Here is a 26157-nt window from a genome sequence, read left to right as displayed (position 1 = left end):
AAGTTTTACAAATTTATCATGTTGCTTTTGACATTACTATAGAATTTCTTTCATTCTTCTTCTAGTACAAGTATAAGACAGGATACCGTAAACAAGTTGGCCACCACATTGGTGCCCTCAGCATCCAGGACGACCCTCTGCTCATGCTGGCTCTGAACTCAGCCAAGATTGCCAGTGACGCTTTGTACAAGAAGGACTTCAACAAGTCCAAGACCAAGTTCCATCTGCCAGTGGACATGATGGCCTTTGAACTGGCCAAGAAGAACCAGATTCAGGTCAACCATGCCAACTACATCACCCGCCTGCACAACTGGACCTGCCTGCCAGACTCCAATGATGTTGTCCAGGCCAGACTGGCATATGATCTACAGAGTGATGTGAGTACGGATTCTTGGAACTTATGGTGTGCAAATACATTGTTTTTATGCATGCTTATTTTTTTAACTGAGAAACAACTTTGTAAACCTTGTTTGTTTTGTCCAGGCTGTTTACAAGGCTGATCAAAAGATGATGCAGGGCATTGGATGGGTTCCTATTGGGTCACTGGATGTTGAGAAAGTTAAGAAAGCTGGTGAGATCCTGAGTGAGAAAGTGTATCGTCGCCATCCAAGCAACTACAAATTCACCAGCACAACTGAAGACATGCCGATGGTGTTGGCTAAAGCCAATGCTCAGACTATCAACAAGGTACTAAGTGATTCTTCAAAACACTGTCAAGTGTAATGATGTATTACTCGGTTAAGTTATGTGTGCTGACATGATAATGGGATTCTTCTCCATTAAAACTGTACACTTGCAGCATTCACACCATGAATAACCTCTCATGCTGTTGCTTCTATGACTGCAGAAATCATACATTGAAGCATGGGAGAATGAGAAGACCAAGATCCACATCATGCCTGATGCTATGGATGTTCTTCTGGCCAAAGCAAACAAGGTCAACTACAGCGTGGTAAGTGAATAATTATGTTGTTATTGTGGTTCATGGTGGTATGCTGACATATATGGATTTCTTACGATGGGGAGCTCAAGTGTATTGCATGGGGTAGGTATATGTATTTTAGTCAGGGAGCTCCTCATGTCTGAATTCATTAACTGTTTTGTTTTTTTCTTTCATATAGAAAGCCTACAAACAGGCAAATGAAGAAGCCAAGAAGAAGGGCTATGATCTGCGTAATGATGCCATTTCCATCATCGCAGCCAAAGCTTCAAGGGACATTGCAAGTGATGTAAGTTTCTGTTTGATTTCTTAGTCATTTAAGTCGAATGTGAAAAGTGACTGTTAAATTTATTGTATATTCTGCTGCATACAATGGCCTTTTTATATACAGTGTATAAGTAATCAAAATATTCTCCTTCACTATTTAATGTGTAATTGTTTTTCTTTCAGTTCAAATACAAGACAGGATACCGTAAACAAGTTGGACACCACATTGGTGCCCGCAGCGTCCAGGACGACCCTCTGCTCATGCTGGCTCTGAACTCAGCCAAGATTGCCAGTGATGCTCTGTACAAGAAGGACTTCAACAAGTCCAAGACCAAGTTCCATCTGCCAGTGGATATGCTGACTCTTGAACTGGCCAAGAAATGCCAAATTCAAGTCAATGATTTCAACTACAGAACTCATCTTCACAACTGGACCTGCCTGCCAGACTCCAATGATGTTGTCCAGGCCAGACAAGTGTATGACCTACAGAGTGATGTGAGTTTGCATTTTGTTTATTTGTTTCTCTTAGTCTTTCATGCTGTATTCATCATGCAGAGTATATCAGGAACTGAATTTGGTGTTATTGCACCTCATAGGCTGTGTACAAAGCTGACCTGAAGTGGCTCAAGGGCCTGGGCTGGGTCCCCATTGGCTCGCTTGAGGTGGAGAAAGCCAAGAAGGCTGCAGAGATCTTGAGTGATACGAAGTACCGCCAGCACCCCAGCACAGTCCCCTTCAGCAGCCGCATGGACGCCATGAACATTGCCCTGGCGCAAAATAACGCTCTGACCATGAACAAGGTAGACTTCATCATTTAACACAAAATGGTTTCATTGAGCTAAAACGTAAGCAATTTTCTATGTGTGTGTGTGTGTAATACCTCCAGTAGTGATGTCTTTGATTGTAAAGATATTCAGTGTGGTAAATATTGGCAATCTCTTTAAATGAAACTTTCAGTAAATGCTGGGATTATTTGGGGTGTGTTTCAGCGTCTCTATACTGAGGCATGGGAGAGGGACAAGACCAAGCTACACATCAAGCCTGATACCCCTGAGATCCTTCTCTCACAGCAGAATTCCATTAACATAAGCAATGTGAGTATGCTTGTTCTTTTTTAGCCACATATCAATCACATATAAATAGCATTAAAGTGCATATAATTGTTATATTTCCTCACAGGTAGATTTTATTCACAGGTACCCTAGATAGTTAAAGCACTGGAGAGTTCAAATGAACTAAGTAACATTTTCCTCAGTCTCATACAGTAAATATAATAAAACCTTTATATTTCCTTGCAGAAACTATACAGGCAAGGTTATGAGGCCACCATTAAGAAGGGCTATCACCTTCCTGTGGATGCCATTTCTGTCAAGTCCGCCAAGGCCTCCAGGGACATCAGCAGTGATGTGAGTAACTCAAATTGTGTTATATATCTGTTCAAACGTGAAAAAGAATGTTTCATGAGACTATTTTAAGAGTATCCCGAGTTGTTGCTGTTTTATGTTGGTTATACCTCATGGACATACATTTTTCTTGTGCTTGTCCTTTTTGTGAGGGATGCTCGAGATCTAAGATAAAACCCTTTTTTTGCTGGTTTCTTCAGTTCAAGTACAAAACAGGATACCGTAAACAAGTTGGACACCACATTGGTGCCCGCAGCGTCCAGGACGACCCTCTGCTCATGCTGGCTCTGAACTCAGCCAAGATTGCCAGTGATGCTCTGTACAAGAAGGACTTCAACAAGTCTAAGACCAAGTTCCATCTGCCAGTGGACATGATGGCCTTTGAACTGGCCAAGAAGAACCAGATTCAGGTCAACCATGCCAACTACATCACTCGCCTGCACAACTGGACCTGTCTGCCAGACTCCAATGATGTCGTCCAGGCTAGGAAGGCCTATGACCTGCAGAGTGATGTGAGTCCTTCTAACATACTCAGCATTCTAGCACATGTCCATTGCTCTTATGTGCTTTGATGTTGACATTTTTGCTTGTCTTCCATCAGGCTGTATACAAGGCTGACTTGGAGTTCATCGTAGGCACAGGATGGGTCCCCATTGGCTCACTGGATGTATTGAAGGCCAAGAATGCTGCAAAGATTCTCAGTGACCGTTTGTACAAGCAGAAACCAGACACACTAAAATATACCACTGATATGACCTCCATGCCCATGGTCTTGGCCAAAACAAATGCTGATATCATGAACAAGGTATTCACAATATCCTCAGATATTTCCATTTTACAATCTTAGAATTTAAGCATTTTTTGTATCACACATGGATAAGTAGATGAGGTATGATCCCTCTTCAGATCTTGTCCCTATGGTGGCAACTTGTGTAACTTATGTCTCTTCTCATTACAGAAAGATTATGTGGCTGCTTGGGAGGCAGACAAGGTTAAAACTCACGTAACCCCTGACCTGCCTGAGCTGTTACTTTCTAAAGCTAATGCTTACAACATTAGCAAGGTGCGTCTCATCTGTTTTGATATAAATATAGTGATGTACATCACATTGATATATTCTCCAGTGGATGTCAATAATTTTCATGTCCTGATTCATTTTAATTTCAATTTCAGAAACTCTACAGGGAAGGTGTTGAGGAGATGTTCAGAAAGGGCTATGACCTCAAGGCGGATGCTATCTCTGTTATTGCTGCCAAGCACGGAAGAGAGATCATTAGTGATGTAAGTACCCTGTAATTACTTTATCATCCCGCATTTGGACCTCTGTATATTTTTATTTGTGAATTACTGCCTCACTTATTTTGTCTACACAGTATAAATACAAGACAGGGTACCGCAAGCAAGTTGGACACCACATTGGTGCCCGCAGCGTCGAGGACGACCCTCTGATCATGCTGGCTCTGAACTCAGGCAAGATTGCCAGTGATGCTCTGTACAAGAAGGACTTCAACAAGTCTAAGACCAAGTTCCATCTGCCAGTGGACATGCTGACTCTTGAACTGGCCAAGAAATGCCAGGTTCAAGTCAATGACTTCAACTACAGAACTCATCTTCACAACTGGACCTGCCTGCCAGACTCCAATGATGTTGTACAGGCCAGAAAGGTCTACGATCTCCAGAGTGATGTGAGTTTTGGCACTTTTTCATTATGTTTCCTGAACATTGCAGTCACTGTTTTTTTCCTCAAAACACCCTTTCTAATCTCCTATTTTTCCCACTGTAACATAGGCTGTATACAAGGCCGATATGGAATGGATCAAGGGATCAGGTTGGGTGCCTATTGGTTCGCTTGACGTGGAGAAAGCTAAGAAGGCAGCAGAGATCCTGAGTGACAGGAAATACCGTCAGCACCCCAGCAACTTTAAGTTCACTGCTACGACATCCGACATGCCATTTGCCCTTGCTCAGGCCAATGCCCAGATCATGGACAAGGTATAACATATGTGGCTTTAATTTTTATTGTACATTACTGTAGTTTTATCCCTTCTTAATTTTGTTTTCCTTTGGGTGTCTTGCAGACATTTGACCAAATCATTGGCCATGTATATTTCTGCAGTTGTGTCTGTTTTTTCCCCACGTTAACTTACTGTAGACAAAAGTTTCTTTGCTTCAGTAATGCTCACTAATGTTTTGTTGTTGAGATGAAGCAACATTTCACTGAATTATGCTCATCCTTCATTTACAGAAAGCATATGTTGCTGCTTGGGAGAACGATAAGACCAACCTTCACATCATGCCCGACACTCCTGAAATCCTCCTGGCCCAGCAGAACAAGCTCAACACCAGTCTGGTAATGCTGCACTTATCTGAACAAATGTACAAATGAAAATATAAACCATTAGTGTGACTGTGAATTGGTATAAATGTACTTATGAACTGTATTCCTTTAATGAGCAAAGGGTATAAGTCATATGGGTTGTTGGTTCACACCTGACAAGAATGACATCATTATTCATTTGTTTGCTAACAGCATCTAGTATGGATGACACTGTCATACCGAATAGCTCATACTGGGTTGCATAGCACACAATGTGTCTGTTACATTTCCGAGCAGTATCATTCTTGTTCCCACAGAAACATTACCGTGAAGGCTATGAGGACACGATCAGTAAGGGCTACTTCCTTCCAAAGGATGCAATTTCTGTTTTGGCAGCCAAGGCCTCTCGAGAAATTATCAGCGATGTAAGTCTGTACCTCTGTCTTAAACTGTTTCATAGTCTTTTCATTACTTGGTCATTATATAGTGTTGATGTGTAGCATTGTATCACTTAATTGCCACAAAATACATTAAGAGAATTGCTAAAAATCTAAAATTTCTGTCACCAAATTTTCAGTACAAGTACAAGGCTGGCTTCCGCAAGCAGTGTGGGCACCATATTGGAGCCCTCAGTGTACAGGATGACCCACTGATCATGCTGGCTGCCCATGTTGCAAAGATCTCCAGCGATAATGTTTATAAGAAGGACTTCAACAAGACCAAGACCAAATTCCATCTCCCAGTGGACATGTTGACAATTGAGCTGGCCAAGAAATGCCAGATTCAAGTGAATGATTTCAACTACAGAACCCACTTACACCAGTGGACCTGCCTGCCAGACTCTAATGATGTGGTTCAGGCCAGAAAGGTCTACGATCTCCAGAGTGATGTAAGTGGCTTGATGAGATGAGATGAACAAAGGGATGTTTTTTTTTTGTTTGTTTGTTTTTTTAGAGTTTGTTGTCAGTGCTTAAAGGTGCTATTGTAAATCACTGTGGTCAGTATCTGGAAGGCACTCAGACGGCACCAACAAAGAACCATTCTCCAGCAATCTGTAGCATCCATCATCACTGTCACTTAAAGTTTGAGCTCAGTTAATTAACTAACTTCGCACACATCATTTCTGTATTTGGAATCTGTGTCTCTGTATATCTGTATCTCTGTTAGTTTCATAGACCAACATTTAAAAAACATTTGACATCTAATGGTAGACACCCCAGATCTGGGTCACCACCAGGATCAATCAATTGTTCCTGTGTATTAGGTGTATCTGTCAACCAAATTTGCTGATGTGTTCATACATTTTTCAGACATCTTGCTGACAGACAAATAAAGTAACTAGATTGAAAACATAGCTCCTTGCCTGAAGTACAAATTGGTCCTGTCTTTTAGGCTGTGTACAAATCTGACATGGAGTGGCTGAGAGGATGCGGCTGGTCGCCTCAGGACTGCGTGGATGTTATCAAAGTTAAGCATGCTCAGAATATCCTCAACGACAAGCTCTACCGCCAGCACCCAAGCACTGTCAAATTCACCAGCGTTGTTGATCTGCCTGCTATTGTCTTGTCCAAGCAAAATGCCGACAACCTCAGTGATGTGAGTAATACCTCTCTTCCAGCTTGCTAAATACCTTTTGCAAGTAAGCAAAGAAGTTTGTAAAAATCTACATTCTTAATTTGTAGACTGACGCTTTAATTGTTCACTTTGACAGAGAAAATACAAGGAAGTCTGGGAAAAAGACAAGCTCTCCATTCACCTGACACCTGACATGCCTGCCATGGAACTATCCAAGGCTAATAGTGTCAACATCAGCAATGTAAGTCTGCATCTTTAGAAGCTTGTCTTGAATTTGTCATTCCTTGAAATTCAGTCAGCCTGACTTGGTGTCAGTTATTTAAAATGTAGAGACGATAGTTTTGCAACAATCCACTATATGATGCTTTTTTGTTTTTTTGCAGAAACTTTACACCAAGGCATGGGATGACCAGAAAGCTAAAGGCTACCACATCAAGGAGGATGCTATCTCTGTGTTGAAGGCTAAAGCCTCCAGAGACATCATTAGTGACGTAAGAGAGAGATTATTTAATCAATAAAGTTATCTTACTACTGATTTATAAATCAGCCATTTATTGACTTCCCAACTATCTTTATTCTCTTCTCTACTAGTTCAAATACAAGACAGGATACCGTAAACAAGTTGGACACCACATTGGTGCCCGCAGCGTCCAGGACGACCCTCTGATCATGCTGGCTCTGAACTCAGCCAGGATTGCCAGTGATGCTCTGTACAAGAAGGACTTCAACAAGTCTAAGACCAAGTTCCATCTGCCAGTGGACATGCTGACTCTTGAACTGGCCAAGAAATGCCAGGTTCAAGTCAATGACTTCAACTACAGAACTCATCTGCACCAGTGGACCTGCCTGCCAGACTCCAACGATGTTGTCCAGGCCAGGAAGGCCTACGATCTCCAGAGCGATGTAGGTTTTTTTGGTATTAATTTATATGTTATGATTCAGTCTTTGTTGTCTTTTTTGATCATGCATATTCCTATATTAGTTTAAGGAATTTTCATTCCTTAAGAGTGGTTGTGTTCTGAATGTTGTCTACATTAATGATGGGAAACACATGAACATTTCCATTTCCTTTGGGTTCGCAGGCTGTCTACAAATCTGATTTGGAGTGGTTACGTGGATGTGGATGGGTGCCACATGAGTGTGTGGATGTTGTAAAGGTGAAACATGCACAGAAGATTCTGGCTGATGTAAGTTTGCTTCTTAAATCATCACATGCTGACTTTGTGATCACCTTTAAGATCATATACATTACTGTGTTGTACATGTATGTAAAATGCTTTTAAGAAATGTATTTAAGACAGATTATTTGGTACAAAGCAAGAAGAAAGGAAAATGTGGTTTTATCTACAGTAAATGTGTTGTGTAAATATTTTCTTAAATATTATTAATGCTGTTTTACAGAGAGGCTACCGTGTCAAGCTTGATGAGCAGAAATTCACAGCTCCGATTGACAGAGTGGACCTTGTCTGCGCCAAAAATGCTGCTGAAGTCCTCAATGAGGTGAGGAAGACACTGCGACACTGCTATTTTCATGATGTTTCTATGTTCTGCCTTTAACTCTAAATATGATGGTGGTAATAGCAGATGGTCAAAAATATCTTGCCCATGGTTATTAACTGAATTTCCATTTGTCACCCTGTGCAGGCCAAGTATCGTGAGGCATGGCATCAGGAAAAGACCAAGTATTCATTGGTGGACACTCCAACCCTTGCGACAGCCAGAGAGGTGGCTAAGAATGTTCACCCGGTAAGATGTCACCTCATGGGAGATTTTTGCCACTTAGCTGAATGCAACAATGTTTGTTTTTTCTTTTGTAACTTTTTTTGTACTTCCAACAAATTAAGTGCTTAATTGTTGCAAAAATACATTAGCTGTTTCCTCCTGTTACAGAAACTGTACACAAAGGACTGGGATAAGGTCAAAGCAACTGGTTACTTCATGCCAGGAGATGCTGTACCAATCAAGCAGTGCATCCAGACAACCAAAGTGCAGAGCGCTGTGAGTATCCTCCTTTCATAAATACAACATTTAGTAAAGATGTGCCGCATTCACCTGAGAAGATGGAAGTACAAACAACAGCTATTTTTGTTTCTCTAACACAGCACAAGTATAAGGAAGGATACCGTAAGCAGGTAGGACACCACATTGGTGCGCTCAGCGTCCAGGACGACCCTCTGCTCATGCTGGCTCTGAACTCAGCCAAGATTGCCAGTGATGCTCTGTACAAGAAAGACTTCAACAAGTCCAAGACCAAGTTCCATCTGCCAGTGGACATGCTGCAGTTCGAACTGGCCAAGAAATGCCAGATTCAAGTCAATGATGACAACTACAGAACGCGCCTGCACCAGTGGACTTGTCTGCCTGACCAGAACGATGTCATCCAGGCCCGCAAAGTCTACGACCTTCAGAGTGATGTGAGTGCCATCACAGAACATAAAGAACTGCAAGGATTCATTTATTACAGTCATGTAATAAATTGCCATAAATTCCTCACCTTCTAATCTTCTGATATGTGCCTTTGTTCTTGTTTTTAATGTTCAGGTTGTGTATAAAGCTGATCTGGAATGGATTCGCGGGTGTGGCTGGGTGGCAGCTGACTCTGTTGATCACGTCAAGGTCAAAAAGGCCCAGGAAATTCTCAATGATGTATGTTCACTACTTGTTATTTGGTGTTATATTCAGATTTTGTTGTTTGATGTTTCATTTAGCACGTTGCTCCTCCATTGGGTTGTCGCAGTGTGTATCACCTTGATGCTCTGACTTCTTTTACAGAGGCTTTACAAGAGGAATGCCAAAGAATGCTTTGGAAAATTCACTCCGATTGTCGACCTCCCCGGAATTGTCCTGGCTAAGATAAATGCTGCCAATCTCAGTGATGTATGTGAACTCTTACAAAATCAACACAAACGCTAACTCTAAAAACAAACCAGTCTCATTAAAGCCAGACATGATGGTTGTGAAAAGCTTCACGATAAGTTGGTGTTCCTTGTTTTTATTATGAATTTTAACCTGTAACCTAATTTCGCATCACTACAGCTCAAGTACAAAGAGACCTTTAATGCAGAAAAGGGCCACTACATTGGCTCAGAAGACACTCCCCAGCTGGCCCATAGCAGGGAGGTGGCCAAGAACATCAGTGAGGTAATAATAAAAAAAATTATTCTGTCATTCCTTCGTGATTTTGTTTAATATGTTGTCAGTCCTGTTTTTAACTGTGTTGCCATGATTTGATTTCAGAAATATTACAAACAACACTGGGACGATTCCAAAGCTACGGGCTACCAGCTGAACCATGAATACATCCCTCTGGTCAGCGGCAAGAAGGGCAGAGAGATCGCTAGCGATGTGAGTTACTTGTTTGGTGATGCTGAACAAATCACACATTATCATAAGCATTTTCAGCTGTTGGTGTGTTCAGCCATGTTTTTTTTTTTTTTTTTTTTACTGATGTCCTCTGTTTCTTTGTAATAGTGTTGATAAACCAAAGTGTGTGAAGTTATTATTTTTTTTCTTTGCTTGTCTACATTGAGCTCATTGACACTTTAAACCTGGTTCCTAACAGGTCAAGTACAAGACTAACTTTGAGAAGGGCAAGGGTCACTACATGGCCGGAACCCTGGTGGACTTCCCTGAGGTTATGCGCTGTGGAGAACAAGAGAAGAACAAGGGAGTGGTAAGTTACTGTCACTGGCTCTAATTACTTACTAGATCTATGGAAAGGCTTGCCTATAAAAATGGGTCTTAAGAAGCAGCTTAAAATAGTCCAGGGATTCAGCAAAACAAATTGGCTGGGGAAGATTATTCCACTGAGTTTGGACTAAGACTGCATAGATGCAGTTACCTTCCATTGTGAAAAAAAAAAAAAAAAAAAACACTGAAAATGCACTTCTCTATTTTTTGGTTCAGTAATTTGGAAGGGATAATTTATATTCTCATTTGAACCTCAAATATCTGATTTGCCTGTAGTTGTTTTTCAGATTAAGATATAGATTTTTATTATCTACGTTAGAATTCTGTTTTTCACATTGTAACTGACAATGGCAATAATTCCCTCTCTACTTTGTGTCTTTTTTCAGAGGCTCTACCACAAAGACTACCATCAAAGCAAGCTCAAGACCCACCTCCCACCAGACGTCATTGCCAACCAGGTGGCTAAGAGGTGCCAGGACATGCTGAGTGACGTTATTTACCGCACCTACCTGCACCAGTGGACGTGCCATCCTGATCAGGAGGATGCCATCCGTGCCCGCAAGACCAATGAGATTCTCAGTGATGTACGTTCTTCTCCAATATCCATCTCTGCTGCTCTAGTTTTATCATTAAACATTCACCACAGCAGGCCATTAGAAAAGCCCAAGTCTCATCCGCTGTTTTACAGATCTCTTAACATGTATTTGTACTGTGTTAGACATGTGTTTGAAGACTGGCAGCTACATTCCTGAACGATATAGGAGAAAGAGAAACAGGACAATCCAAATATTTGCCCAATTGTTGAACATTTGATATTTTTTAAATTTCTGTTGCCTTTTAACAGGTATTCTACAAGGAGGACCTGAACTGGATGAAGGGTATTGGCTGCTACGTCTGGGACACACCTGAGATTGTTCGTGCCAAGAAAGCATACGAGCTGCAGAGTGATGTGAGTAGCCACACAGACAGTAGGATCATAGAAAATGCTTTGATCTGTAAGTTATTACAAGTGATTTACATGTTCTTAATAGAACCATGCTGAAATAGGTAGGTGATCAGCTTGTGATAACATTCCCTGGTCATGTTCCCTTTTAGCTAAAATACAAAGAGGAGGGTAAGAAGGAATTCAACAACTACTCCATCGTGACAGACACCCCAGTCTATGTGACCGCTATCCTGGGTCACACCTGGGCCAGCGAGGTGAGTGAGCTCCACCTTTAAAAGTGTACAATACATGTTACAGTTATCCTGTGCTTAATGAATGAATACAATTCTTCCTTTCCACAGCTGAACTACAGGGAGGCTTACCATAAGGAGAAGCACATGTATACCACTGTTCTTGATACCTACGACTATGCCAGATGCCACAACTTCAAGCACTTCTTCAGCAACGTAAGTCTGAATATATATGTCTCTCTTTGTCACTGATAAGCTCTGAAAGGGCTACTTTTTGATTCTAATAACGCTCTGCTCTTTCTGTCAACAGAAAGTTTACACATCTGCTTGGGACAAAATCAAGGCCAAGAGTTACCACATCCCACATGACTCACACGCTCTGCAACACGCAAAGCAGCAGAAGATCATTCTCAGCAATGTGAGTCCAACTTCTATGAATTGCTTCCCCTGTTGTTATTATTCAGCGGTTGAAGCTTCACATTGTTTACATTTGGATTTTGACCACTGATATTGAAACAATATGATTGTTCCCACCCTTCTAGGTGAAGTACAAGGAGGATTACGAGAAATTCAAATCCCTCTACAGTCTGCCCAAGTCCCTGGAGGATGATCCTGCCACTGCTCGCTGTGTCAAAGCTGGAAAGCTCAACATTGATGTAAGTTGAGCCATTTTGTCCTCTTTCAGTGATATAATATCTCTGACTTCACAGTTTGTACATATTTCCTTGAATTCAGCAGCTGCACTGCAAGAATAGATCTGTGTTTAGAAACCGCTAAAGTGTCTAATCTAATTTTCTACACTGGCATAAATGCTTACAAAATGTTAGAACTGAAACCTTGTTGTTGCCCCTCCTGTAGCGTCTGTACAGGGAGAACTATGAGAAGACCAAGGCCAAGAACCACATCCCTCCGGACATGCTGGAGATCCTGTCCGCCCGCAACACTCAGTCTACCGTTAGTGGGATCAACTATCGCAAGTATCTGCACCAGTGGATCTGCCTGCCCGACATGCAGGTGTATGTCCAGGCGCGCAAAGTCAACGAGCAGCTCAGTGACGTGAGTGTCCATCTTTTTTCTTGATATAGCGTGCTTTACGCCTGCTTTGCTGCAAACTGGTTTGCCGGTCAGGAAAGCACGCTATCTCCAATCACATTCAGAATTTTAGGCTCAGATGGTCATATAATGGTTATATAATTTGTGATGTAACTGATGTAACTATACACTCATTTTTTGATCGTGTGTTTCATTATGTGTACCCTCCTCAGATCTTCTACAAGGATGATCTTAACTGGCTGAAGGGTATGGGTTGCTATGCCTGGGACACACCAGAGATCCTCCGTGTCAAGCATGCTGGTGACCTGCAGAGTGAGGTTAGGCCAGTCAATACATCCAGTTTCATGTACTCCTCTATTTCTCTCTCTCCAGTTGTTTGTTTTGTTTTTTTTCTTTTACCCTTGTTCAAGTCCATATTTCTTGTTCCCCCTCTGGTGTATTGTGCTACTCTTACTTTTCTCACTCCCCTTTCCTCCAGTAGCTCTTTCAAATACTTAAATTCTTTACAGTACCTAGTGTGAGTTCAGAAGTGATGTTGATGTGGTCATGGTTGTGTTTCCCTCCGTGTATTCCAGAAAAAGTACAGAGCCAAGGGTGTTGAGAGCTTCAAGGACTACACAGTTGTGACGGACACACCAGTTTACGAGACTTCCAAGCAGAACGCCCAAAACCTGAGCGATGTACGTGCCACTTTATATTTATTTAACCATTGTGGTGCTCTTCAATCAAGCCAAAAGTCTTGATTTCTCACATTTCTATTATGCTGCCTCTTTGGTCTTTTCCAGCTGCACTACCGCTATGATTACAACACCAATGTCAAGGGCACCAACACAGCCCCTGCTGTCACCATCGACACAGAGAGGGTGCGCCTGGCCAACCACATCCAGAGTGAGGTAAGATCATATTTCTTACTGCACAGTATCCACGTTTGAGTATCTTTTCCATGCTTATGTTTGTACTGAAAAGACATTGCTCAATTTCATAACTTAAGTGAAACTGAATGAACCCCTATTTTACTGTACAAATGTTACACTTTATCTCATATGTGGGTTTACTTTCCTTCATATTTACTAGTACTTCCCTTCAACCTTCCAGGATTAGGGCCTATTTTTTTCCATGTTTTATGTGTTTCTATATATCTTATTCATCCTCATCTGTCTGATCTCATCCTGTTGCTTTCCCCCTCTCAGAACCTTTACAAGGAGGCCAACAAGAGCTTCATGCCAACCGGATACAGCCTGCCACATGACACCCCTCTTATCAAACAGGCTAAGAACAACAGCATTGTCACCAGCAACGTACGTCTTCCACTGCCTTATCTTTAGTACAGTCCAGTCAACCAGTTTTTTTATCCTTGGGCCAGGTTTTGATTCTATTGAATCCCACTTTTCTGTCGTTTTATTTGTGTAGGTGAAGTACAAGGAAGCCTACGAGATGATGAAGGCCAAGTCCTACACCCTTCATCCAGAGGGTGTCAACTTCGTCAATGCCAGGAAGGCCAACCAGATCATCAACGAGGTAAGATTATAAACCGCTATTACCGTCGTCCCATTTCATTACAGAACAAAATTTCCAGCAATCTCCACACCTAGCTGTACAAGCAACCCAGCAGGAAGTTGTCACATTATGACACTCTCACTGAAATAAGTGATCTCATATGTCACCAACCTCCCTTCCCCAGCGTCTGTATCGTCAGCTGTATGAGAAGCAGAAGGACAAGATCCACACAACCTACGACACCCCTGATATCAAACAAGTCAAGATGAACCAGGAGAATCTCAGTGACGTATGCAACCATTTTTTATGCAGCTCTTGTCTCATACATCTCTCTACGTATTACTGTCAAGTGCTTTAGTTGATATTTTCCGATTCACGCAATTTTTATGATCCCATGTGATCCTAGTTGTGCTACAAAGAGAAGTACTACAACACCAGAGGCCAGCTGATCTCCATGCCCATTACACCCGAGCTGATGCACTGCAGCCACGTCAATGAGATCACCAGTGATGTAAGTCGGAAAGAGACATCATTTTCAGATTTAAAAAAAAAAAAAAAAAAAGTTTCTTGAAAATTTACTTTGACGCTGTTGTATTTCAATGTTATTTTGTGTCTTTAGCTCCGATACAAAGAGGATCTGCAGTGGCTGAGAGGCCTTGGCTGCTTCTTGTATGACACCCCTGAAATGGTCCACGTCCGCAACATCACTAAGTTCAGGGTATGTGCCTCTGTTTTGCTGATATCATCATCCTTTATTTACAGTGCTGTACCCAACAGCTCTATGGCAGTGCAATGCACTGATGTTCATTTGTATTGCCCCTTTTTTATTTTACAGGTCAACTATCCAGTGGAAGCAAAGAAGAACCATGCCAACTTCTCTGTCGTCCTGGACACACCAGAGTACAAGCGTGTGACTGAGCTCAAGACCCACATGAGCAATGTGAGACATTTCACTAAACACTTTATCAGTTCATACAAACAAGCCTATGTGATCAGGTCTGCATAAAAAACAGTAAATTTAGACTGTTCATTAGCGATGTCAGACACTTTTCTAAGGTTTATGCCCTTGAAAAGTATATATTCTGTCTGCAAATAAATATATTATGACAGGTTTGATTCAGCTTTTGACATGACCTGTGCTGTTCTGCTCTCTCCCCTCAGCTGATCTACAAAGCACAGAGCAAAGAAGAAATGGCTAAGGTCACCAGCACGCTGGACTCTGTGGATATCAAGAGAGTCAAATGGGCACAGCAGCTTATGAATAAGGCAAGTCAGATGGGCCATCACCGCTCCTGTTATTAAGCCATTCCATCAGTGCATTTACATTTTTATTTATATTCATGCTATTTACCTGGTAAATGAACGCAAGTGTGTATGTTCTCTTTTCTCTACAGTACCAGTACACAGATCTGGCTGCTAAGGAGAGAGCCCACTTCACCCCAGAGGTTGAAACTCCCGGCATGGGCCATGCTAGGTCAATGAAGGTGGTCTTCAGTGATGTAAGTCTTCCTCGTGTCTTCTTCATCTTTCCTCTGTGACTGAATCTGTGCCTTTTATCAGGTGGCTACCTCTCTCTCATAACCTCTTAACTCTGTCAGCCCACATGTTTAGCAGTGTGGATGTAGAAGCCCAGACGTTTTGATTTTGCAAAATGACGTTTGAAATGGCAGAATTGTCCTCTGAAAGAATTTACAACATACTGCATTACTTTGTGTCTTCCCCTAGAACAAATACAAAGAACAGTATGAGAAGATGAAGCACAGATACACCGCCATCGCTGATACACCCATCCTCATCCGTGCCAAGAAGTCCTACCTCCAGTCCAGCGATGTGAGTATGCAAAACTTCCGTAAGGAGCAATGACATGAATCTCAGCATCTTGAACCACTGCTGTCAAAGAAATCATCATCATCATTATTATTATTTATAATATAATACTTTTTGCTGATAAAATTTGCTATATTGGCCTTAAAGTATAAATTAGGTATTGGCTAGTCGGTGTTACCCCCCATCAATTTGGTTAAGATAATAGTATGATTGTATTCAAACAGCCTTGACAGAGCACGGTGTGAAATTTGCAATAAAACCTACCTAAGTCGGCAGTAAAGAGCCGCTATTCAAAGTATGCAGCATCCTTGTTTTTTATTTATTCATTTAATATTGAATAGAATATTGGTGCATTCTGTCGGCTATCAGCATTTTCAACTGGTTGCACAACAATAACTCTGTCTGACTGTGATCTGACGCTGATGTTGTTCGTGTCTTCAGCTGCGCTACAAAGAGACCTTCGAGCTCTCCAAGGGACATTACCGCACAGTGAAGGACGCGCTGGACATCATCTACCATCGCAAGGTCACGGACGACATCAGCGAGGTCAGCATTTGAAATGAATGAAATGTTCCTCTCTGGAGAAACGATAACAATAAAAACAATGATGAGGGTGATTTGATCTGTTCAAACTCCCTCTGCCTCAGGTCAAATACAGAGAGAAGTACATCAACTCCCTGGGTACGTGGAAGTCCATCCCTGACCGCCCTGAGTTCTTCTTCAGCAGGATCGTCAGCGACAACGTCAGCAATGTGAGTAACGTCAACTTGATATTTTGCTTTTGAATGGTACTTGAGAATGTGCTGAAGAACTTTTTCAGTGGGCTGAAGCTTCACTTTTATAATTATTGCACACAAACACCCATTTTCAAAATATTTACCCACACTAGATGGGAGGACATGTATCATCGGCACACTGTAACATCTGTGGAAAAAATACCCTTTTCACCTGTTTTAGGTCAAGTACAAGGAGGACCTGGATTGGCTGAGGGGTATTGGCTGCTTTGTGTGGGACACACCTGATTTGGTGATGGCTGACAGGAACAGGGCTCTGTACAGTGAGGTAAGGGATTTATTTTATTCACTGTCTACCATTTTTTATGTCAATAATATGATATAATAATATTGATCCTATGCGTATTTGTCAGAATTAAAAGTACCATACACCTGCTGTATTCAGTCATAACACTTCATATTATAATTGTGCTTCTAAACATAAATCTCTAATAGCGTGATGTATATTTCTTTATTTTCTGAGAGCTTTTTTCTTTTCTTGGTAACAGAGGCTGTACAAAGCCTCCTATGAGAAGAACAGAGGCAACTTCAGGTATACCTGCGACACTCCGTTCTTCCAGGCTACCAAGAACGCCTCCATCCTCATCAATGATGTGAGTCACCTCGTTTAGCCAAATTAAATAACTGAGAAATTGATAGTTGTAATGCAAATGTACCCATTATAACTGATAGCTTGTATCGCTTTGGTAAACTAGATACCTTCATCATTATGATTGCTCTTTCTGTCTCTGTGCATCTCAGTTGGATTCTCAGTTTTGGAGGTAAAAGACAATGAATTGTTTTACTTGATAGCTTGTAATATCTGTGGCCTCCTCTTTCCTCGTGTAATTATAATACTGATTACTGAAATTTCTTGTTTGATTTCCCTCTTTAACTGTTTTTTGTATTGCACAGCTTCAGCCTTTGTCCCCTTGAACTCTTATCATGTCATAGCGCACACCTTTTTTTCCGGACATTTGTGTTTAACTCCCTTTTGACATTCTGAGCAGAGGGTCTATAAAGCCAACTATGAGAAGACCAAGGATAAATTCACCATTACTACAGATGATCCTAGGTACCAGCTGGCCAGAGAAAACAGGAAGATGAGCCAGGTAAAAGCCCTGATTGGGTTGAACAGCTGGCCTGCCTCCTCCGCTGCTTCCTGTGGTCCAGTCGTCCAGGCCTCTGATCCTGGTGCATGAGGTCACCAGCAGACCTGCTGGAGGTCACCGTCGCATGGCTATGACGTTATTTGTCCAGCACAAACAACCTCTCTCATTGTTTCTTGTTCTCTATGCTCTCTCTCTCTCACAGGTATCATAAACAGTGCCACTCAAATAGCCATCAGTGAAACGCTATATTGAGTGAGCAGGACTGTCCTTAATCTGTGCCATCAGAGCTGATCTAATCATTATTTTGTCTTGTGATTTATTTTCTAAAGTATAAACCTGTCCATATATCAATAAAACTGACAGGTTTCTTTCACACTGAGGGCACAGATTAAGTCCATCTTCAGTCTCACTTAGATCTCCGGAGCCCATCTCCAGCAGTCTTCCCAGTGTTTTCACTGTTTTTCTGACATGCAGCTTCACCTCTGGCATGCTGTGTGTGTATGTTGTTGTGTGTGTACTCGTGAACAGAAAAAGTATAAAGCCCAAGCGAAGGATCTGCTAAGGGGTGGCTGCACTGAGCTGCTCCGCCCAGACATCCTCACAGCCATTTATCAGACCAGTATGGGCAGTAAGGTAAACCACCTGGCAGCAGTTTACCTGTTGAACCTCTGAGCCCTGTCCACAAACAGACTTTCAAGGCAGCCTTACAAACCCTGACACTTTCAAACATGAAAGTTGTGAGGCAAAATTATTCTCAGCCAAATCACCGCGTTACCCAAATCCTTGCTGATGTTTCTGGACAGGACTTGAGGACATTTCACACCCTATCTACCATCTCCCCCATTCAATCCCAACTTTAACTCAAGATGTGGATTCTCCCACTACCACACATCCCACCCTTCTCTTTCATGCGCTAATCTGGATCTGACATTCCCTCATCCCCTGCACTGAAATCCACCCTTCTTGATGATTAACCCATCATTAATGCAGACATGCTGTGGAGTTGCTGTCCACCAATCAAATACACACAGCAATGCAGAAATATATAGAAATATACAGGAATATATAGCACAGCTTTGTAGTCTGAATACCCTAATTAGCCCTACTGTTATAAATACAGACATGTAAAAATCCATTGATAATTTTATTAGACTGTATTAGTTGCAGCCATTTTATACTTCACTTGTTGACCAGATTGTCAGTGTAGTTGGAGAGAGTTTGGCAGTAAGATACACTCTGTAATGAACAGCAGAACACACACAAGTTACTCGCTGTCTCTGTATTCTCTTAAGAGCAAAAACCTCTTTACTGAATGTGCGTATCAGGCTCACATAAGGTGGACCGCCGGTCAGCGTGAGCCACATGGACACTGCAGAATGTGCCATGACTGAATATTGGTAACATGTGTCTTTGTCTTAATTCTCAAAATAACTCCCTCGTTGTTGATGCATGTTTTGTGAAGCATGTTTTATAAACCTGTGCACGGCACCATTTCATTTATCACATAATACTTGTTATTTATTTTTATAGTGAGTGGACATTATGATGTAATTATACACTATTAGTAATGTTAATGCGTTTTTTTTTTTTTTTATTATTATTTTAGTCCTGTAATTTAAGAATTAAGATTGATTAAGATTAAGTTAAGATAAAATAAAATGGAAAATAAAAGAGAAACTGTGAATGAGACTAACTTTTGTCTTTTCACGTACCGCTCTACTTCTTCAGTGGAAGTACAGGGAGCAGTATGAGCGTGCCAAGGACAAGTTCACCTCCATCTTGGAGACCCCTGAGTACGAGGCCCACAAACGCAGCAAGAAGATCAGCGATGTGAGTTTCATTTGTTTTGTTTATTTCATGTAAAACTGCACTACATTTCTAACAGTAAGCAGTCGCACCAATAAAATCGAACAGAAGATGATGTCTTTATTTTTCTGATTTATTTTAATTGAACGGTGCATTGACTGTGTTATTATAAATGCTCTACAGATTATCTACAAGATGGAGTACAACAAGAACAAGGCTAAGGGATACACCCTGCCATACGACACTCCTTATCAGCAGCACATGAAGAAGGTCAAGGAGATCACCAGCAATGTAAGTCCCTCGCACAATCAGCACCCTTTCCAAAAGCAGTTTAACAGAAGCATGAAGGAGAAGATATGAACTAAATTCATATTTTAGTAGCAAATGCAGCCATGGCTTTGTCTTGAAAAATGCTTGAAAAAATGACCTTTTTATTGGGGTGGATGGAGTTTGATTGTGTGTTTATTATCTGCCTTTCAGCTCAAATACAAGGAGGTGTATGAGAGGAGCAAGGCCCAGATCAACATGGACCCCGAGGCTCACGAGATCCGTGCTGCCAAAGAGGCTTACAGGAACATCAGCAACGTAAGCATCTTCTGCTGCATGAGGCAATGAATGAGTTAATAAACAGATGTGTATACAAACAAATAAGGACACTACTTGACTCAGATTTGAAAAAGTGAGTGAACAAATGGAAATTTCTCAACCTCACTCTTCACTTTTAGCTCGACTACAAGAAGAAGTATGAAGCAACCAAAAACAAGTGGATCTGGACGGCAGACAGGCCTGACTTTGTTAACGCTGCAAAGAACAGCCTCCAGCAGAGTGATGTGAGTTGACACTTGTGCTCTCGGTAACTGGTTTTAATTTTTGATAACATGCCACTCATCTGTGTTGTCTAATATGTATTCCATTGCTTTGCCCACAGGTTGAGTACAAGTATGACAAGGAGATGCTGAAGGGCTGTGTAATACCTGTGGTTGATGACAAGCTCACCGTGCTGGCTATGAAGAACGCTGAGATGGCCAGTGATGTAAGTTTCGCTCATTTGTTCATTTCCAACTCTGTTATGGGGAACTGTATCGGACAGCTTGAGATATTTTTCATATTCTGCTCCTTCCTGCCCTCTAGGTGAAATATAAGGAGAAATATGAGAAGGAAAAGGGCCACTACGTGCCTGTCCTGGACACTCCTCAAATCCTCCATGCCAAGTCAGTGCGCACCCTGGTGTCCGAGGTAAGAACCATTCAGTGAGAACCCTACCACTGCTATTTTCATGTCAAGTTATCTAGTGTTTTTCAGTCTTAATAAAGTGGCAAAATCATGACAAATGTTCATTGTAAGTTAGCATAGGCCAAAGCAATGTCTTCAGATATCCTCCTGAGTCTGATGAGCATCCAAAAACCCCAAAGTATAAATTTTATAGTTATGTGAACAGAGCAAAGTAAGCAAAAGTTAGCATCTCAGTGAACTTATTAAAACTCACATCAGCTTGGGTTTGAGATTTCTTCTTGATACATGGTGAAAACAATCAACTATAATGCAGTAATTTTCTATTGATCAACTAATCAATCAATTGACTCAACACCATTAGTGTTTCTACTAGTGGACTTTACAACAGACCATTGTCATGTTTTGAATAAGATGATATTTTTGAACAGAAAATTGCTTTATACATATGTGAATGTGAAAATCACCATTAATGAAGCCTACTGAGCTAAAGACTCTATTTGAATGAAGGAAAGAAGTAGTTTTATAACTGTAACTGTGTTATTCATTCTCAGAGCAAATACAAGGAGGCCAGCAAGAAGGACATGCAGTCCGGCTCATTCACAACACTGCCCCAGACCCGTGACACTGCCCACAGCAAGCAGGTCAACAAGCTCGTCAGCGGGGTACGGTACAAGTGTTTGACATAAAACGTTAAATGAAATACTGAGCTTGGACTCTCACAACTTGTGGCTATTTTTGTGCTGGTGGCTTTGACACTCATTTCTCCCCCATTGCAGAAATTGTACAAAGCGGAGTTTGAGAAGGAGAAGGGCAAGTCCAAGTACAACAAGATGATAGTTCCACCTGACGTTCAGCATGCCATGGATGTGGCCAAGAGTCAGAGCAGCGTAAGTCATCTGAAAAGTTGTGGCAAAAAGATTAGTAATTATGTGAGGTTTACTTAACATGTGATCTCCCCACTGAGATGTTGCATGTAATTTTTGCTTGTCACTATATGTGTTGTTGCCACAAAAACCTTTGGGCTTTTTTAGTATAATCTCATTTCTGTCATCATTTACTCGTCTCTTTTTTGTTAAGTATTCATCATGTGCCACCCTCTCCAACCCTGTAGTTTGCCTACAAGAAGGATGCCAAGGCCAGTCTGCACTACACTTCTGTAGCTGACCGCCCTGACATCAAGAAGGCCACTCAGGCTGCCAAACTTATCAGTGAGGTAACCAGATAATTATTTTATTTTCATTGCTCCTTTTGCCTATAGAGGTGTTTGTAACATTAGACTGAGAGACACTCTCTGTTAGTTGCCTTTAACTTAGAGGAACTCATCCCTTCCAACAAGCATTGTGATAATGATTTGCAATACTGTCATGTAAAAAAATTTAAATTTGTCAAGTCTCTCACCCATTCACACACACACACACACATTCACACACATGGCAGATGCTACCATGCAAGGTGCCAAGCTGCCTGTCAAGCACAGATAGGGTTTCAGTGTCTTGCTCAAGAACATGCTGGGGATCAAACCAGGAGCCTAGACACCTGCTCCATCTCCTGAGCGACAAATTCAACCTTCACCAACAGAAAATCCAAGGCAAAAAGATGCCACAGACCACTTTTGGAATGCAATACCACCATATTATGTTGTGTATAGAGTGTGGCATGTATCCCATTATGAAACTGGGAAGTGCAGTGCAAAAATACAAGATTATGCTTCTAAAAGCTGTTGCCAAAAAAACTTGAATCTTAACGGTTAAAATCAAATAACCATCGCGATAGTTTGAATGTGGTCCACTAATGTTTGTCTGGTCTCCTCTTTGTCAGGTTGGCTACCGTGAGAAGGCCCGCCAGGAGGCCAGCCGTGGAGGCTCTCTGGCCAACCGCCCAGACATCACTCTGGCCACTGAGGTGTCCAAGCTGACCAGCCAGGTACGTCCAACCATGGCATCCATCTGTCACATGGAGCCCTGCTCTGGGCAAGCCCCAATGCTTTCACACTTTTTTTTTTTGGTATTTGCACCCTTTGCACTGTACATTTATCTTGTCCCTTTTATCCATTTTAATTTTTATCTATTTTTATTTATTTTACAGCCAAGATGATATTTGTACAGTGAAAGCGATGATCAGTTTTCTAGGAGTCATCATCTTTCTAGAGCTCATATTTGCAGGCTAGTAATGCTGTCATAGATGCTTAGCAATAATCTTATAGCCCTAACTATGGCTCCAGCAGCTCTTTTTTTAGCGCTTCTCCTGCCATCCTGCATTACTGTACATGTCTTATTCTGTCATTGTGAGCCCATAAAAATATTTACATGTTTAACTGCCCATATTACCACATTATGCACCTCCCCTCTTCATCCCATTCCTAACCTTACCCCCTACAATGCTCCTTCCCTCATTCCACTTAACCTTCCTTTCCTCCTTCCCCCCATGCTGTCCTAGTCTGAGTCTTCTCATCCCTCCATCTCACTGCGCTTTGTAGGTGGAGGCCAAGCCCTCCCTCCATGGAGCAGCTTCGTATGACACCCTGCAGATGCGCCACATTAAGAAAATGAGTGCCCTGACTAGTAATGTAAGGAGGTTAATGCCCTGACACCCTGTGAGACCAATGGGCTGCAACTACATGTCTGTCTCTCTTGTCTCTCTGTCTCCCTTTTTTTTCTATCTGTTGACTGACTGATTTATGATAGCACAGCTGGGCTCGCCTACCTTTTCCACAGAACACAAGATTTTTTCCTGTGTGTGTGCGTTTTTTTTTGTTTTGTTTTTTTTTTTTTTTACCCTGTTCAGATCTTCAAAATTTGATATTTTGAACTTTTTTTGTGCAGCTTTGCATTGTGTTCATGTCTGCAGCTTTTTTTTTTTGTCCCCCCTGACAAGCTCTGCCTCATTGCCAAGCATAGACAAGCATTGCATTAGTGCGTTGCTTGCATTAGCATCTTGTGGATTAATGTAAAATATATATTTTTCCTTGCTTTTCTCCTGAATCACTCAGTCATCATGTCTCTCTCTCCGAATGCTTTGACTGGAATGATATCTCTCTCCCCGACTACATGGTGTCATGAATTTCATAAATAAGCTACTGCATCTGAAATTGTTCCTAAAAGGTCCGTGTACATCCAGCAGTCAACAACTCTGAGCTCTTTCACATTTGATTATGAACACTAGGAGGCAGAGTAGGCTTTGTAAAAGGAGAATGTGACCAGTTAAGTGATAGTTACTGCTGGATTTACATGTGCCTTCCTCTCAGACATTGTTTGAAGATGTTGTCTTGTCTGACCCTCTCTCTGTAGCTGGTTGCTCTGCAGCTCGTCAGTCTGGCCCTGGGATGAAATGGGATCACAGTCCTACTGCTTGTCCTCTTGTCCTCTACCATATATACTGTGTTATATATGAAGTCCATGTTGTGTTTGACCATAGAGTTAGATTGTTCCAGTCCAACTCAATGGTATAATCTCAGTTACCTTCTCGGAAGAATTTGCACTGTGATTGAAATCAATGAAAACAAAGAGTATGCATGAATGAAGTAATCACACCAAGATAATCCATGGTTTGGCTACGGCTCTGTCTGTATAACAAGGGATTCAAATTAAATTTGTGTTGAGGCACACTGCGTACCCTCACATCCAAAGCTGTCAGTGTATCATCCCTTTTTATACAGTCTAAGTAAGCCTTATGTTATCCTTTAAATACTTCTCCACTCATGTAATCTAAATCGCTAGCCTGTCCGTCAATTCATCTTTTGCTAATACAAGTCTATATCCTGCCCCAACAGGTGAAGTACAAGGAGAAGTTTGACAAAGAAATGAAAGGAAAGAGGCCAAAGTATGACCTGAAGGAGAGTAAGATTTACAAGACTTTGAAGGATGCCAATACACTGGCTAGTGAGGTGGGTGCCCACATTAACTACAGGATCATTCTTATGAGTAGAATATGGAATGTATCTAATATATCTAATAATATATATCCAATATACCTATCATTATTATTAGTAGTGGTGGTAATAGTAGTAGTGGTAGTAGTAGTAGTATTGTCATTATATGCAGCAGTAGTAGTAGTTACAGTATTAGTAATTGAATACCTTATTATTAGTACTATTAGTTGTAGTGGCAATAGTAGTACCAATAGTATACCCTATTATTCACTATTATTATTAGTATTATTATTTATCCATATTATATATCACTACTATACTTGAATTATAGAGTTAATGTATTTATTTATTACCTACCATACTAAATTTATATAATTACTTTTCTACTATCTTTCACGACTGTGGCATCTAAATTTTCCCTACACCAAAGGGGCAGTCTTATCTTATTTTAATGACCAAGAGGCCAATCAGTGTCTAAGACATGGATTAAGACTAACAAAATAGTCTTGTTTCATCTTCTGACCATTTATTGAGTAAATTATTGTTTTAAAGACAAGCATCTTACACTGTAGGATATTATTACTGTTTAATTGTGTTCTCATGCTCTAACATCATCCATAGGTGAAATACAAAGGTGACCTGAAGAAGCTCCACAAGCCTGTGACAGACATGGCCGAGTCTCTGTCCATGCAGCACAACCTGAGCACCAGCAAGCTGTCCAGCGATGTAAGACGTCATCTCCCTTTAACCTGCTCACGCTGCTGGGAGTCAGCTCACTTTCAATGAGCCCTCTGTGGTTAACTGAAATGAGCCTGACCTCAGTGGTTTTGTCCCATCACCCCACATGCCACAGTAACAATCATCTGTTCCTCAACATGCTATAGAGCCTTCACCATCTCATGGCTCTGTGCACTAAACCTTGCAGCCTTCATCCATACATACTTTATTCTGTGACCTCATCTGGTGGTGATCCTTACCCTTCTCACCTTTGACCTTCCTGTACTACCACCCTCTATAACCTTTTTTCCCTTCATATCTTTTTTCCATCCATGAATCATTTTATTTTCTCCTTAAGTTCTCATACTAGCATTGATTTTTTTTCCTTTTTCCTTTTTGATTGATAAACACATAACACAAAACTCCATGCCTCTCCATTGATTTTACATTAATTTGATTAATCATTGTTTTTCGAGACTGTCATCTTTATTGACGTCACTCAACAGCTATTTTCACAGCTCTGGAGGCTTTCTGTAACTCTTTGATTTCTTTCATATAAGACTCTTTGTGTTATGACATGGATGGTATTGAGCTCATTACAGAGTCTCTTTGCTGCACTGAGCTGTCTTACTTGACTGGGAATTCCCTCTTAGTACCGGTACAAGAAGAAATTTGAGGAGAGTAAGGGTCACTACCATATGATCCCTGACACACCAGAGCAGCTCCATCACAAGGAGGCCTCTGAACTTCAGAGCAACGTAAGTGACACAGCGCCTGGGAGCAGCCGTCGCCACAACTCAACATAAGTGCGGGTTTCACTTTTTCAGCTGTATACCACTCTCCTTAATCATACCTGTACACAATATCTACATCTCTATTCACATCCCTATCATTTTTTTTTTT

At 41.3% G+C, this 26157-nt stretch overlaps 1 protein-coding gene across 1 annotated transcript in view; it reads left to right on the top strand.

Annotated features, from left to right (window-relative positions):
• The window catches only part of neb (nebulin), a 63144-nt gene that overhangs the window by 23980 nt on the left and 13007 nt on the right, over positions 1–26157 (top strand). The window contains exons 54-122 of the mRNA XM_030080362.1: positions 66–377; positions 484–687; positions 848–952; positions 1122–1229; positions 1391–1702; positions 1804–2007; positions 2197–2301; positions 2506–2613; positions 2811–3122; positions 3212–3415; positions 3569–3673; positions 3784–3891; positions 3984–4295; positions 4399–4602; positions 4856–4960; positions 5245–5352; positions 5505–5816; positions 6320–6523; positions 6639–6743; positions 6886–6993; positions 7094–7405; positions 7585–7689; positions 7904–8002; positions 8147–8248; positions 8393–8500; positions 8605–8916; positions 9044–9148; positions 9275–9379; positions 9539–9643; positions 9740–9847; positions 10065–10175; positions 10579–10776; positions 11037–11141; positions 11288–11392; positions 11480–11584; positions 11679–11786; positions 11911–12024; positions 12227–12424; positions 12634–12738; positions 12997–13101; positions 13207–13314; positions 13612–13719; positions 13832–13939; positions 14103–14207; positions 14325–14429; positions 14538–14636; positions 14754–14858; positions 15080–15184; positions 15313–15417; positions 15644–15748; positions 16187–16291; positions 16393–16497; positions 16703–16807; positions 17028–17132; positions 18159–18263; positions 19359–19460; positions 19620–19727; positions 19917–20021; positions 20162–20266; positions 20365–20469; positions 20568–20672; positions 21221–21331; positions 21446–21556; positions 21781–21882; positions 22488–22592; positions 23146–23235; positions 24439–24552; positions 25159–25263; positions 25908–26012. Of these exons, the coding sequence (XP_029936222.1) occupies positions 66–377; positions 484–687; positions 848–952; positions 1122–1229; positions 1391–1702; positions 1804–2007; positions 2197–2301; positions 2506–2613; positions 2811–3122; positions 3212–3415; positions 3569–3673; positions 3784–3891; positions 3984–4295; positions 4399–4602; positions 4856–4960; positions 5245–5352; positions 5505–5816; positions 6320–6523; positions 6639–6743; positions 6886–6993; positions 7094–7405; positions 7585–7689; positions 7904–8002; positions 8147–8248; positions 8393–8500; positions 8605–8916; positions 9044–9148; positions 9275–9379; positions 9539–9643; positions 9740–9847; positions 10065–10175; positions 10579–10776; positions 11037–11141; positions 11288–11392; positions 11480–11584; positions 11679–11786; positions 11911–12024; positions 12227–12424; positions 12634–12738; positions 12997–13101; positions 13207–13314; positions 13612–13719; positions 13832–13939; positions 14103–14207; positions 14325–14429; positions 14538–14636; positions 14754–14858; positions 15080–15184; positions 15313–15417; positions 15644–15748; positions 16187–16291; positions 16393–16497; positions 16703–16807; positions 17028–17132; positions 18159–18263; positions 19359–19460; positions 19620–19727; positions 19917–20021; positions 20162–20266; positions 20365–20469; positions 20568–20672; positions 21221–21331; positions 21446–21556; positions 21781–21882; positions 22488–22592; positions 23146–23235; positions 24439–24552; positions 25159–25263; positions 25908–26012 (9411 nt within the window). The remainder of the gene's footprint in view (positions 1–65; positions 378–483; positions 688–847; positions 953–1121; positions 1230–1390; positions 1703–1803; positions 2008–2196; positions 2302–2505; positions 2614–2810; positions 3123–3211; positions 3416–3568; positions 3674–3783; positions 3892–3983; positions 4296–4398; positions 4603–4855; positions 4961–5244; positions 5353–5504; positions 5817–6319; positions 6524–6638; positions 6744–6885; positions 6994–7093; positions 7406–7584; positions 7690–7903; positions 8003–8146; positions 8249–8392; positions 8501–8604; positions 8917–9043; positions 9149–9274; positions 9380–9538; positions 9644–9739; positions 9848–10064; positions 10176–10578; positions 10777–11036; positions 11142–11287; positions 11393–11479; positions 11585–11678; positions 11787–11910; positions 12025–12226; positions 12425–12633; positions 12739–12996; positions 13102–13206; positions 13315–13611; positions 13720–13831; positions 13940–14102; positions 14208–14324; positions 14430–14537; positions 14637–14753; positions 14859–15079; positions 15185–15312; positions 15418–15643; positions 15749–16186; positions 16292–16392; positions 16498–16702; positions 16808–17027; positions 17133–18158; positions 18264–19358; positions 19461–19619; positions 19728–19916; positions 20022–20161; positions 20267–20364; positions 20470–20567; positions 20673–21220; positions 21332–21445; positions 21557–21780; positions 21883–22487; positions 22593–23145; positions 23236–24438; positions 24553–25158; positions 25264–25907; positions 26013–26157) is intronic.

This window comes from Myripristis murdjan, chromosome 21 (genome assembly GCF_902150065.1).
Source record: "Myripristis murdjan chromosome 21, fMyrMur1.1, whole genome shotgun sequence".
Lineage (NCBI taxonomy): Eukaryota > Metazoa > Chordata > Actinopteri > Holocentriformes > Holocentridae > Myripristis > Myripristis murdjan.
Note: the sequence above shows the minus strand (reverse complement) of the source record. Positions and strands in the feature narration are given on the sequence as shown.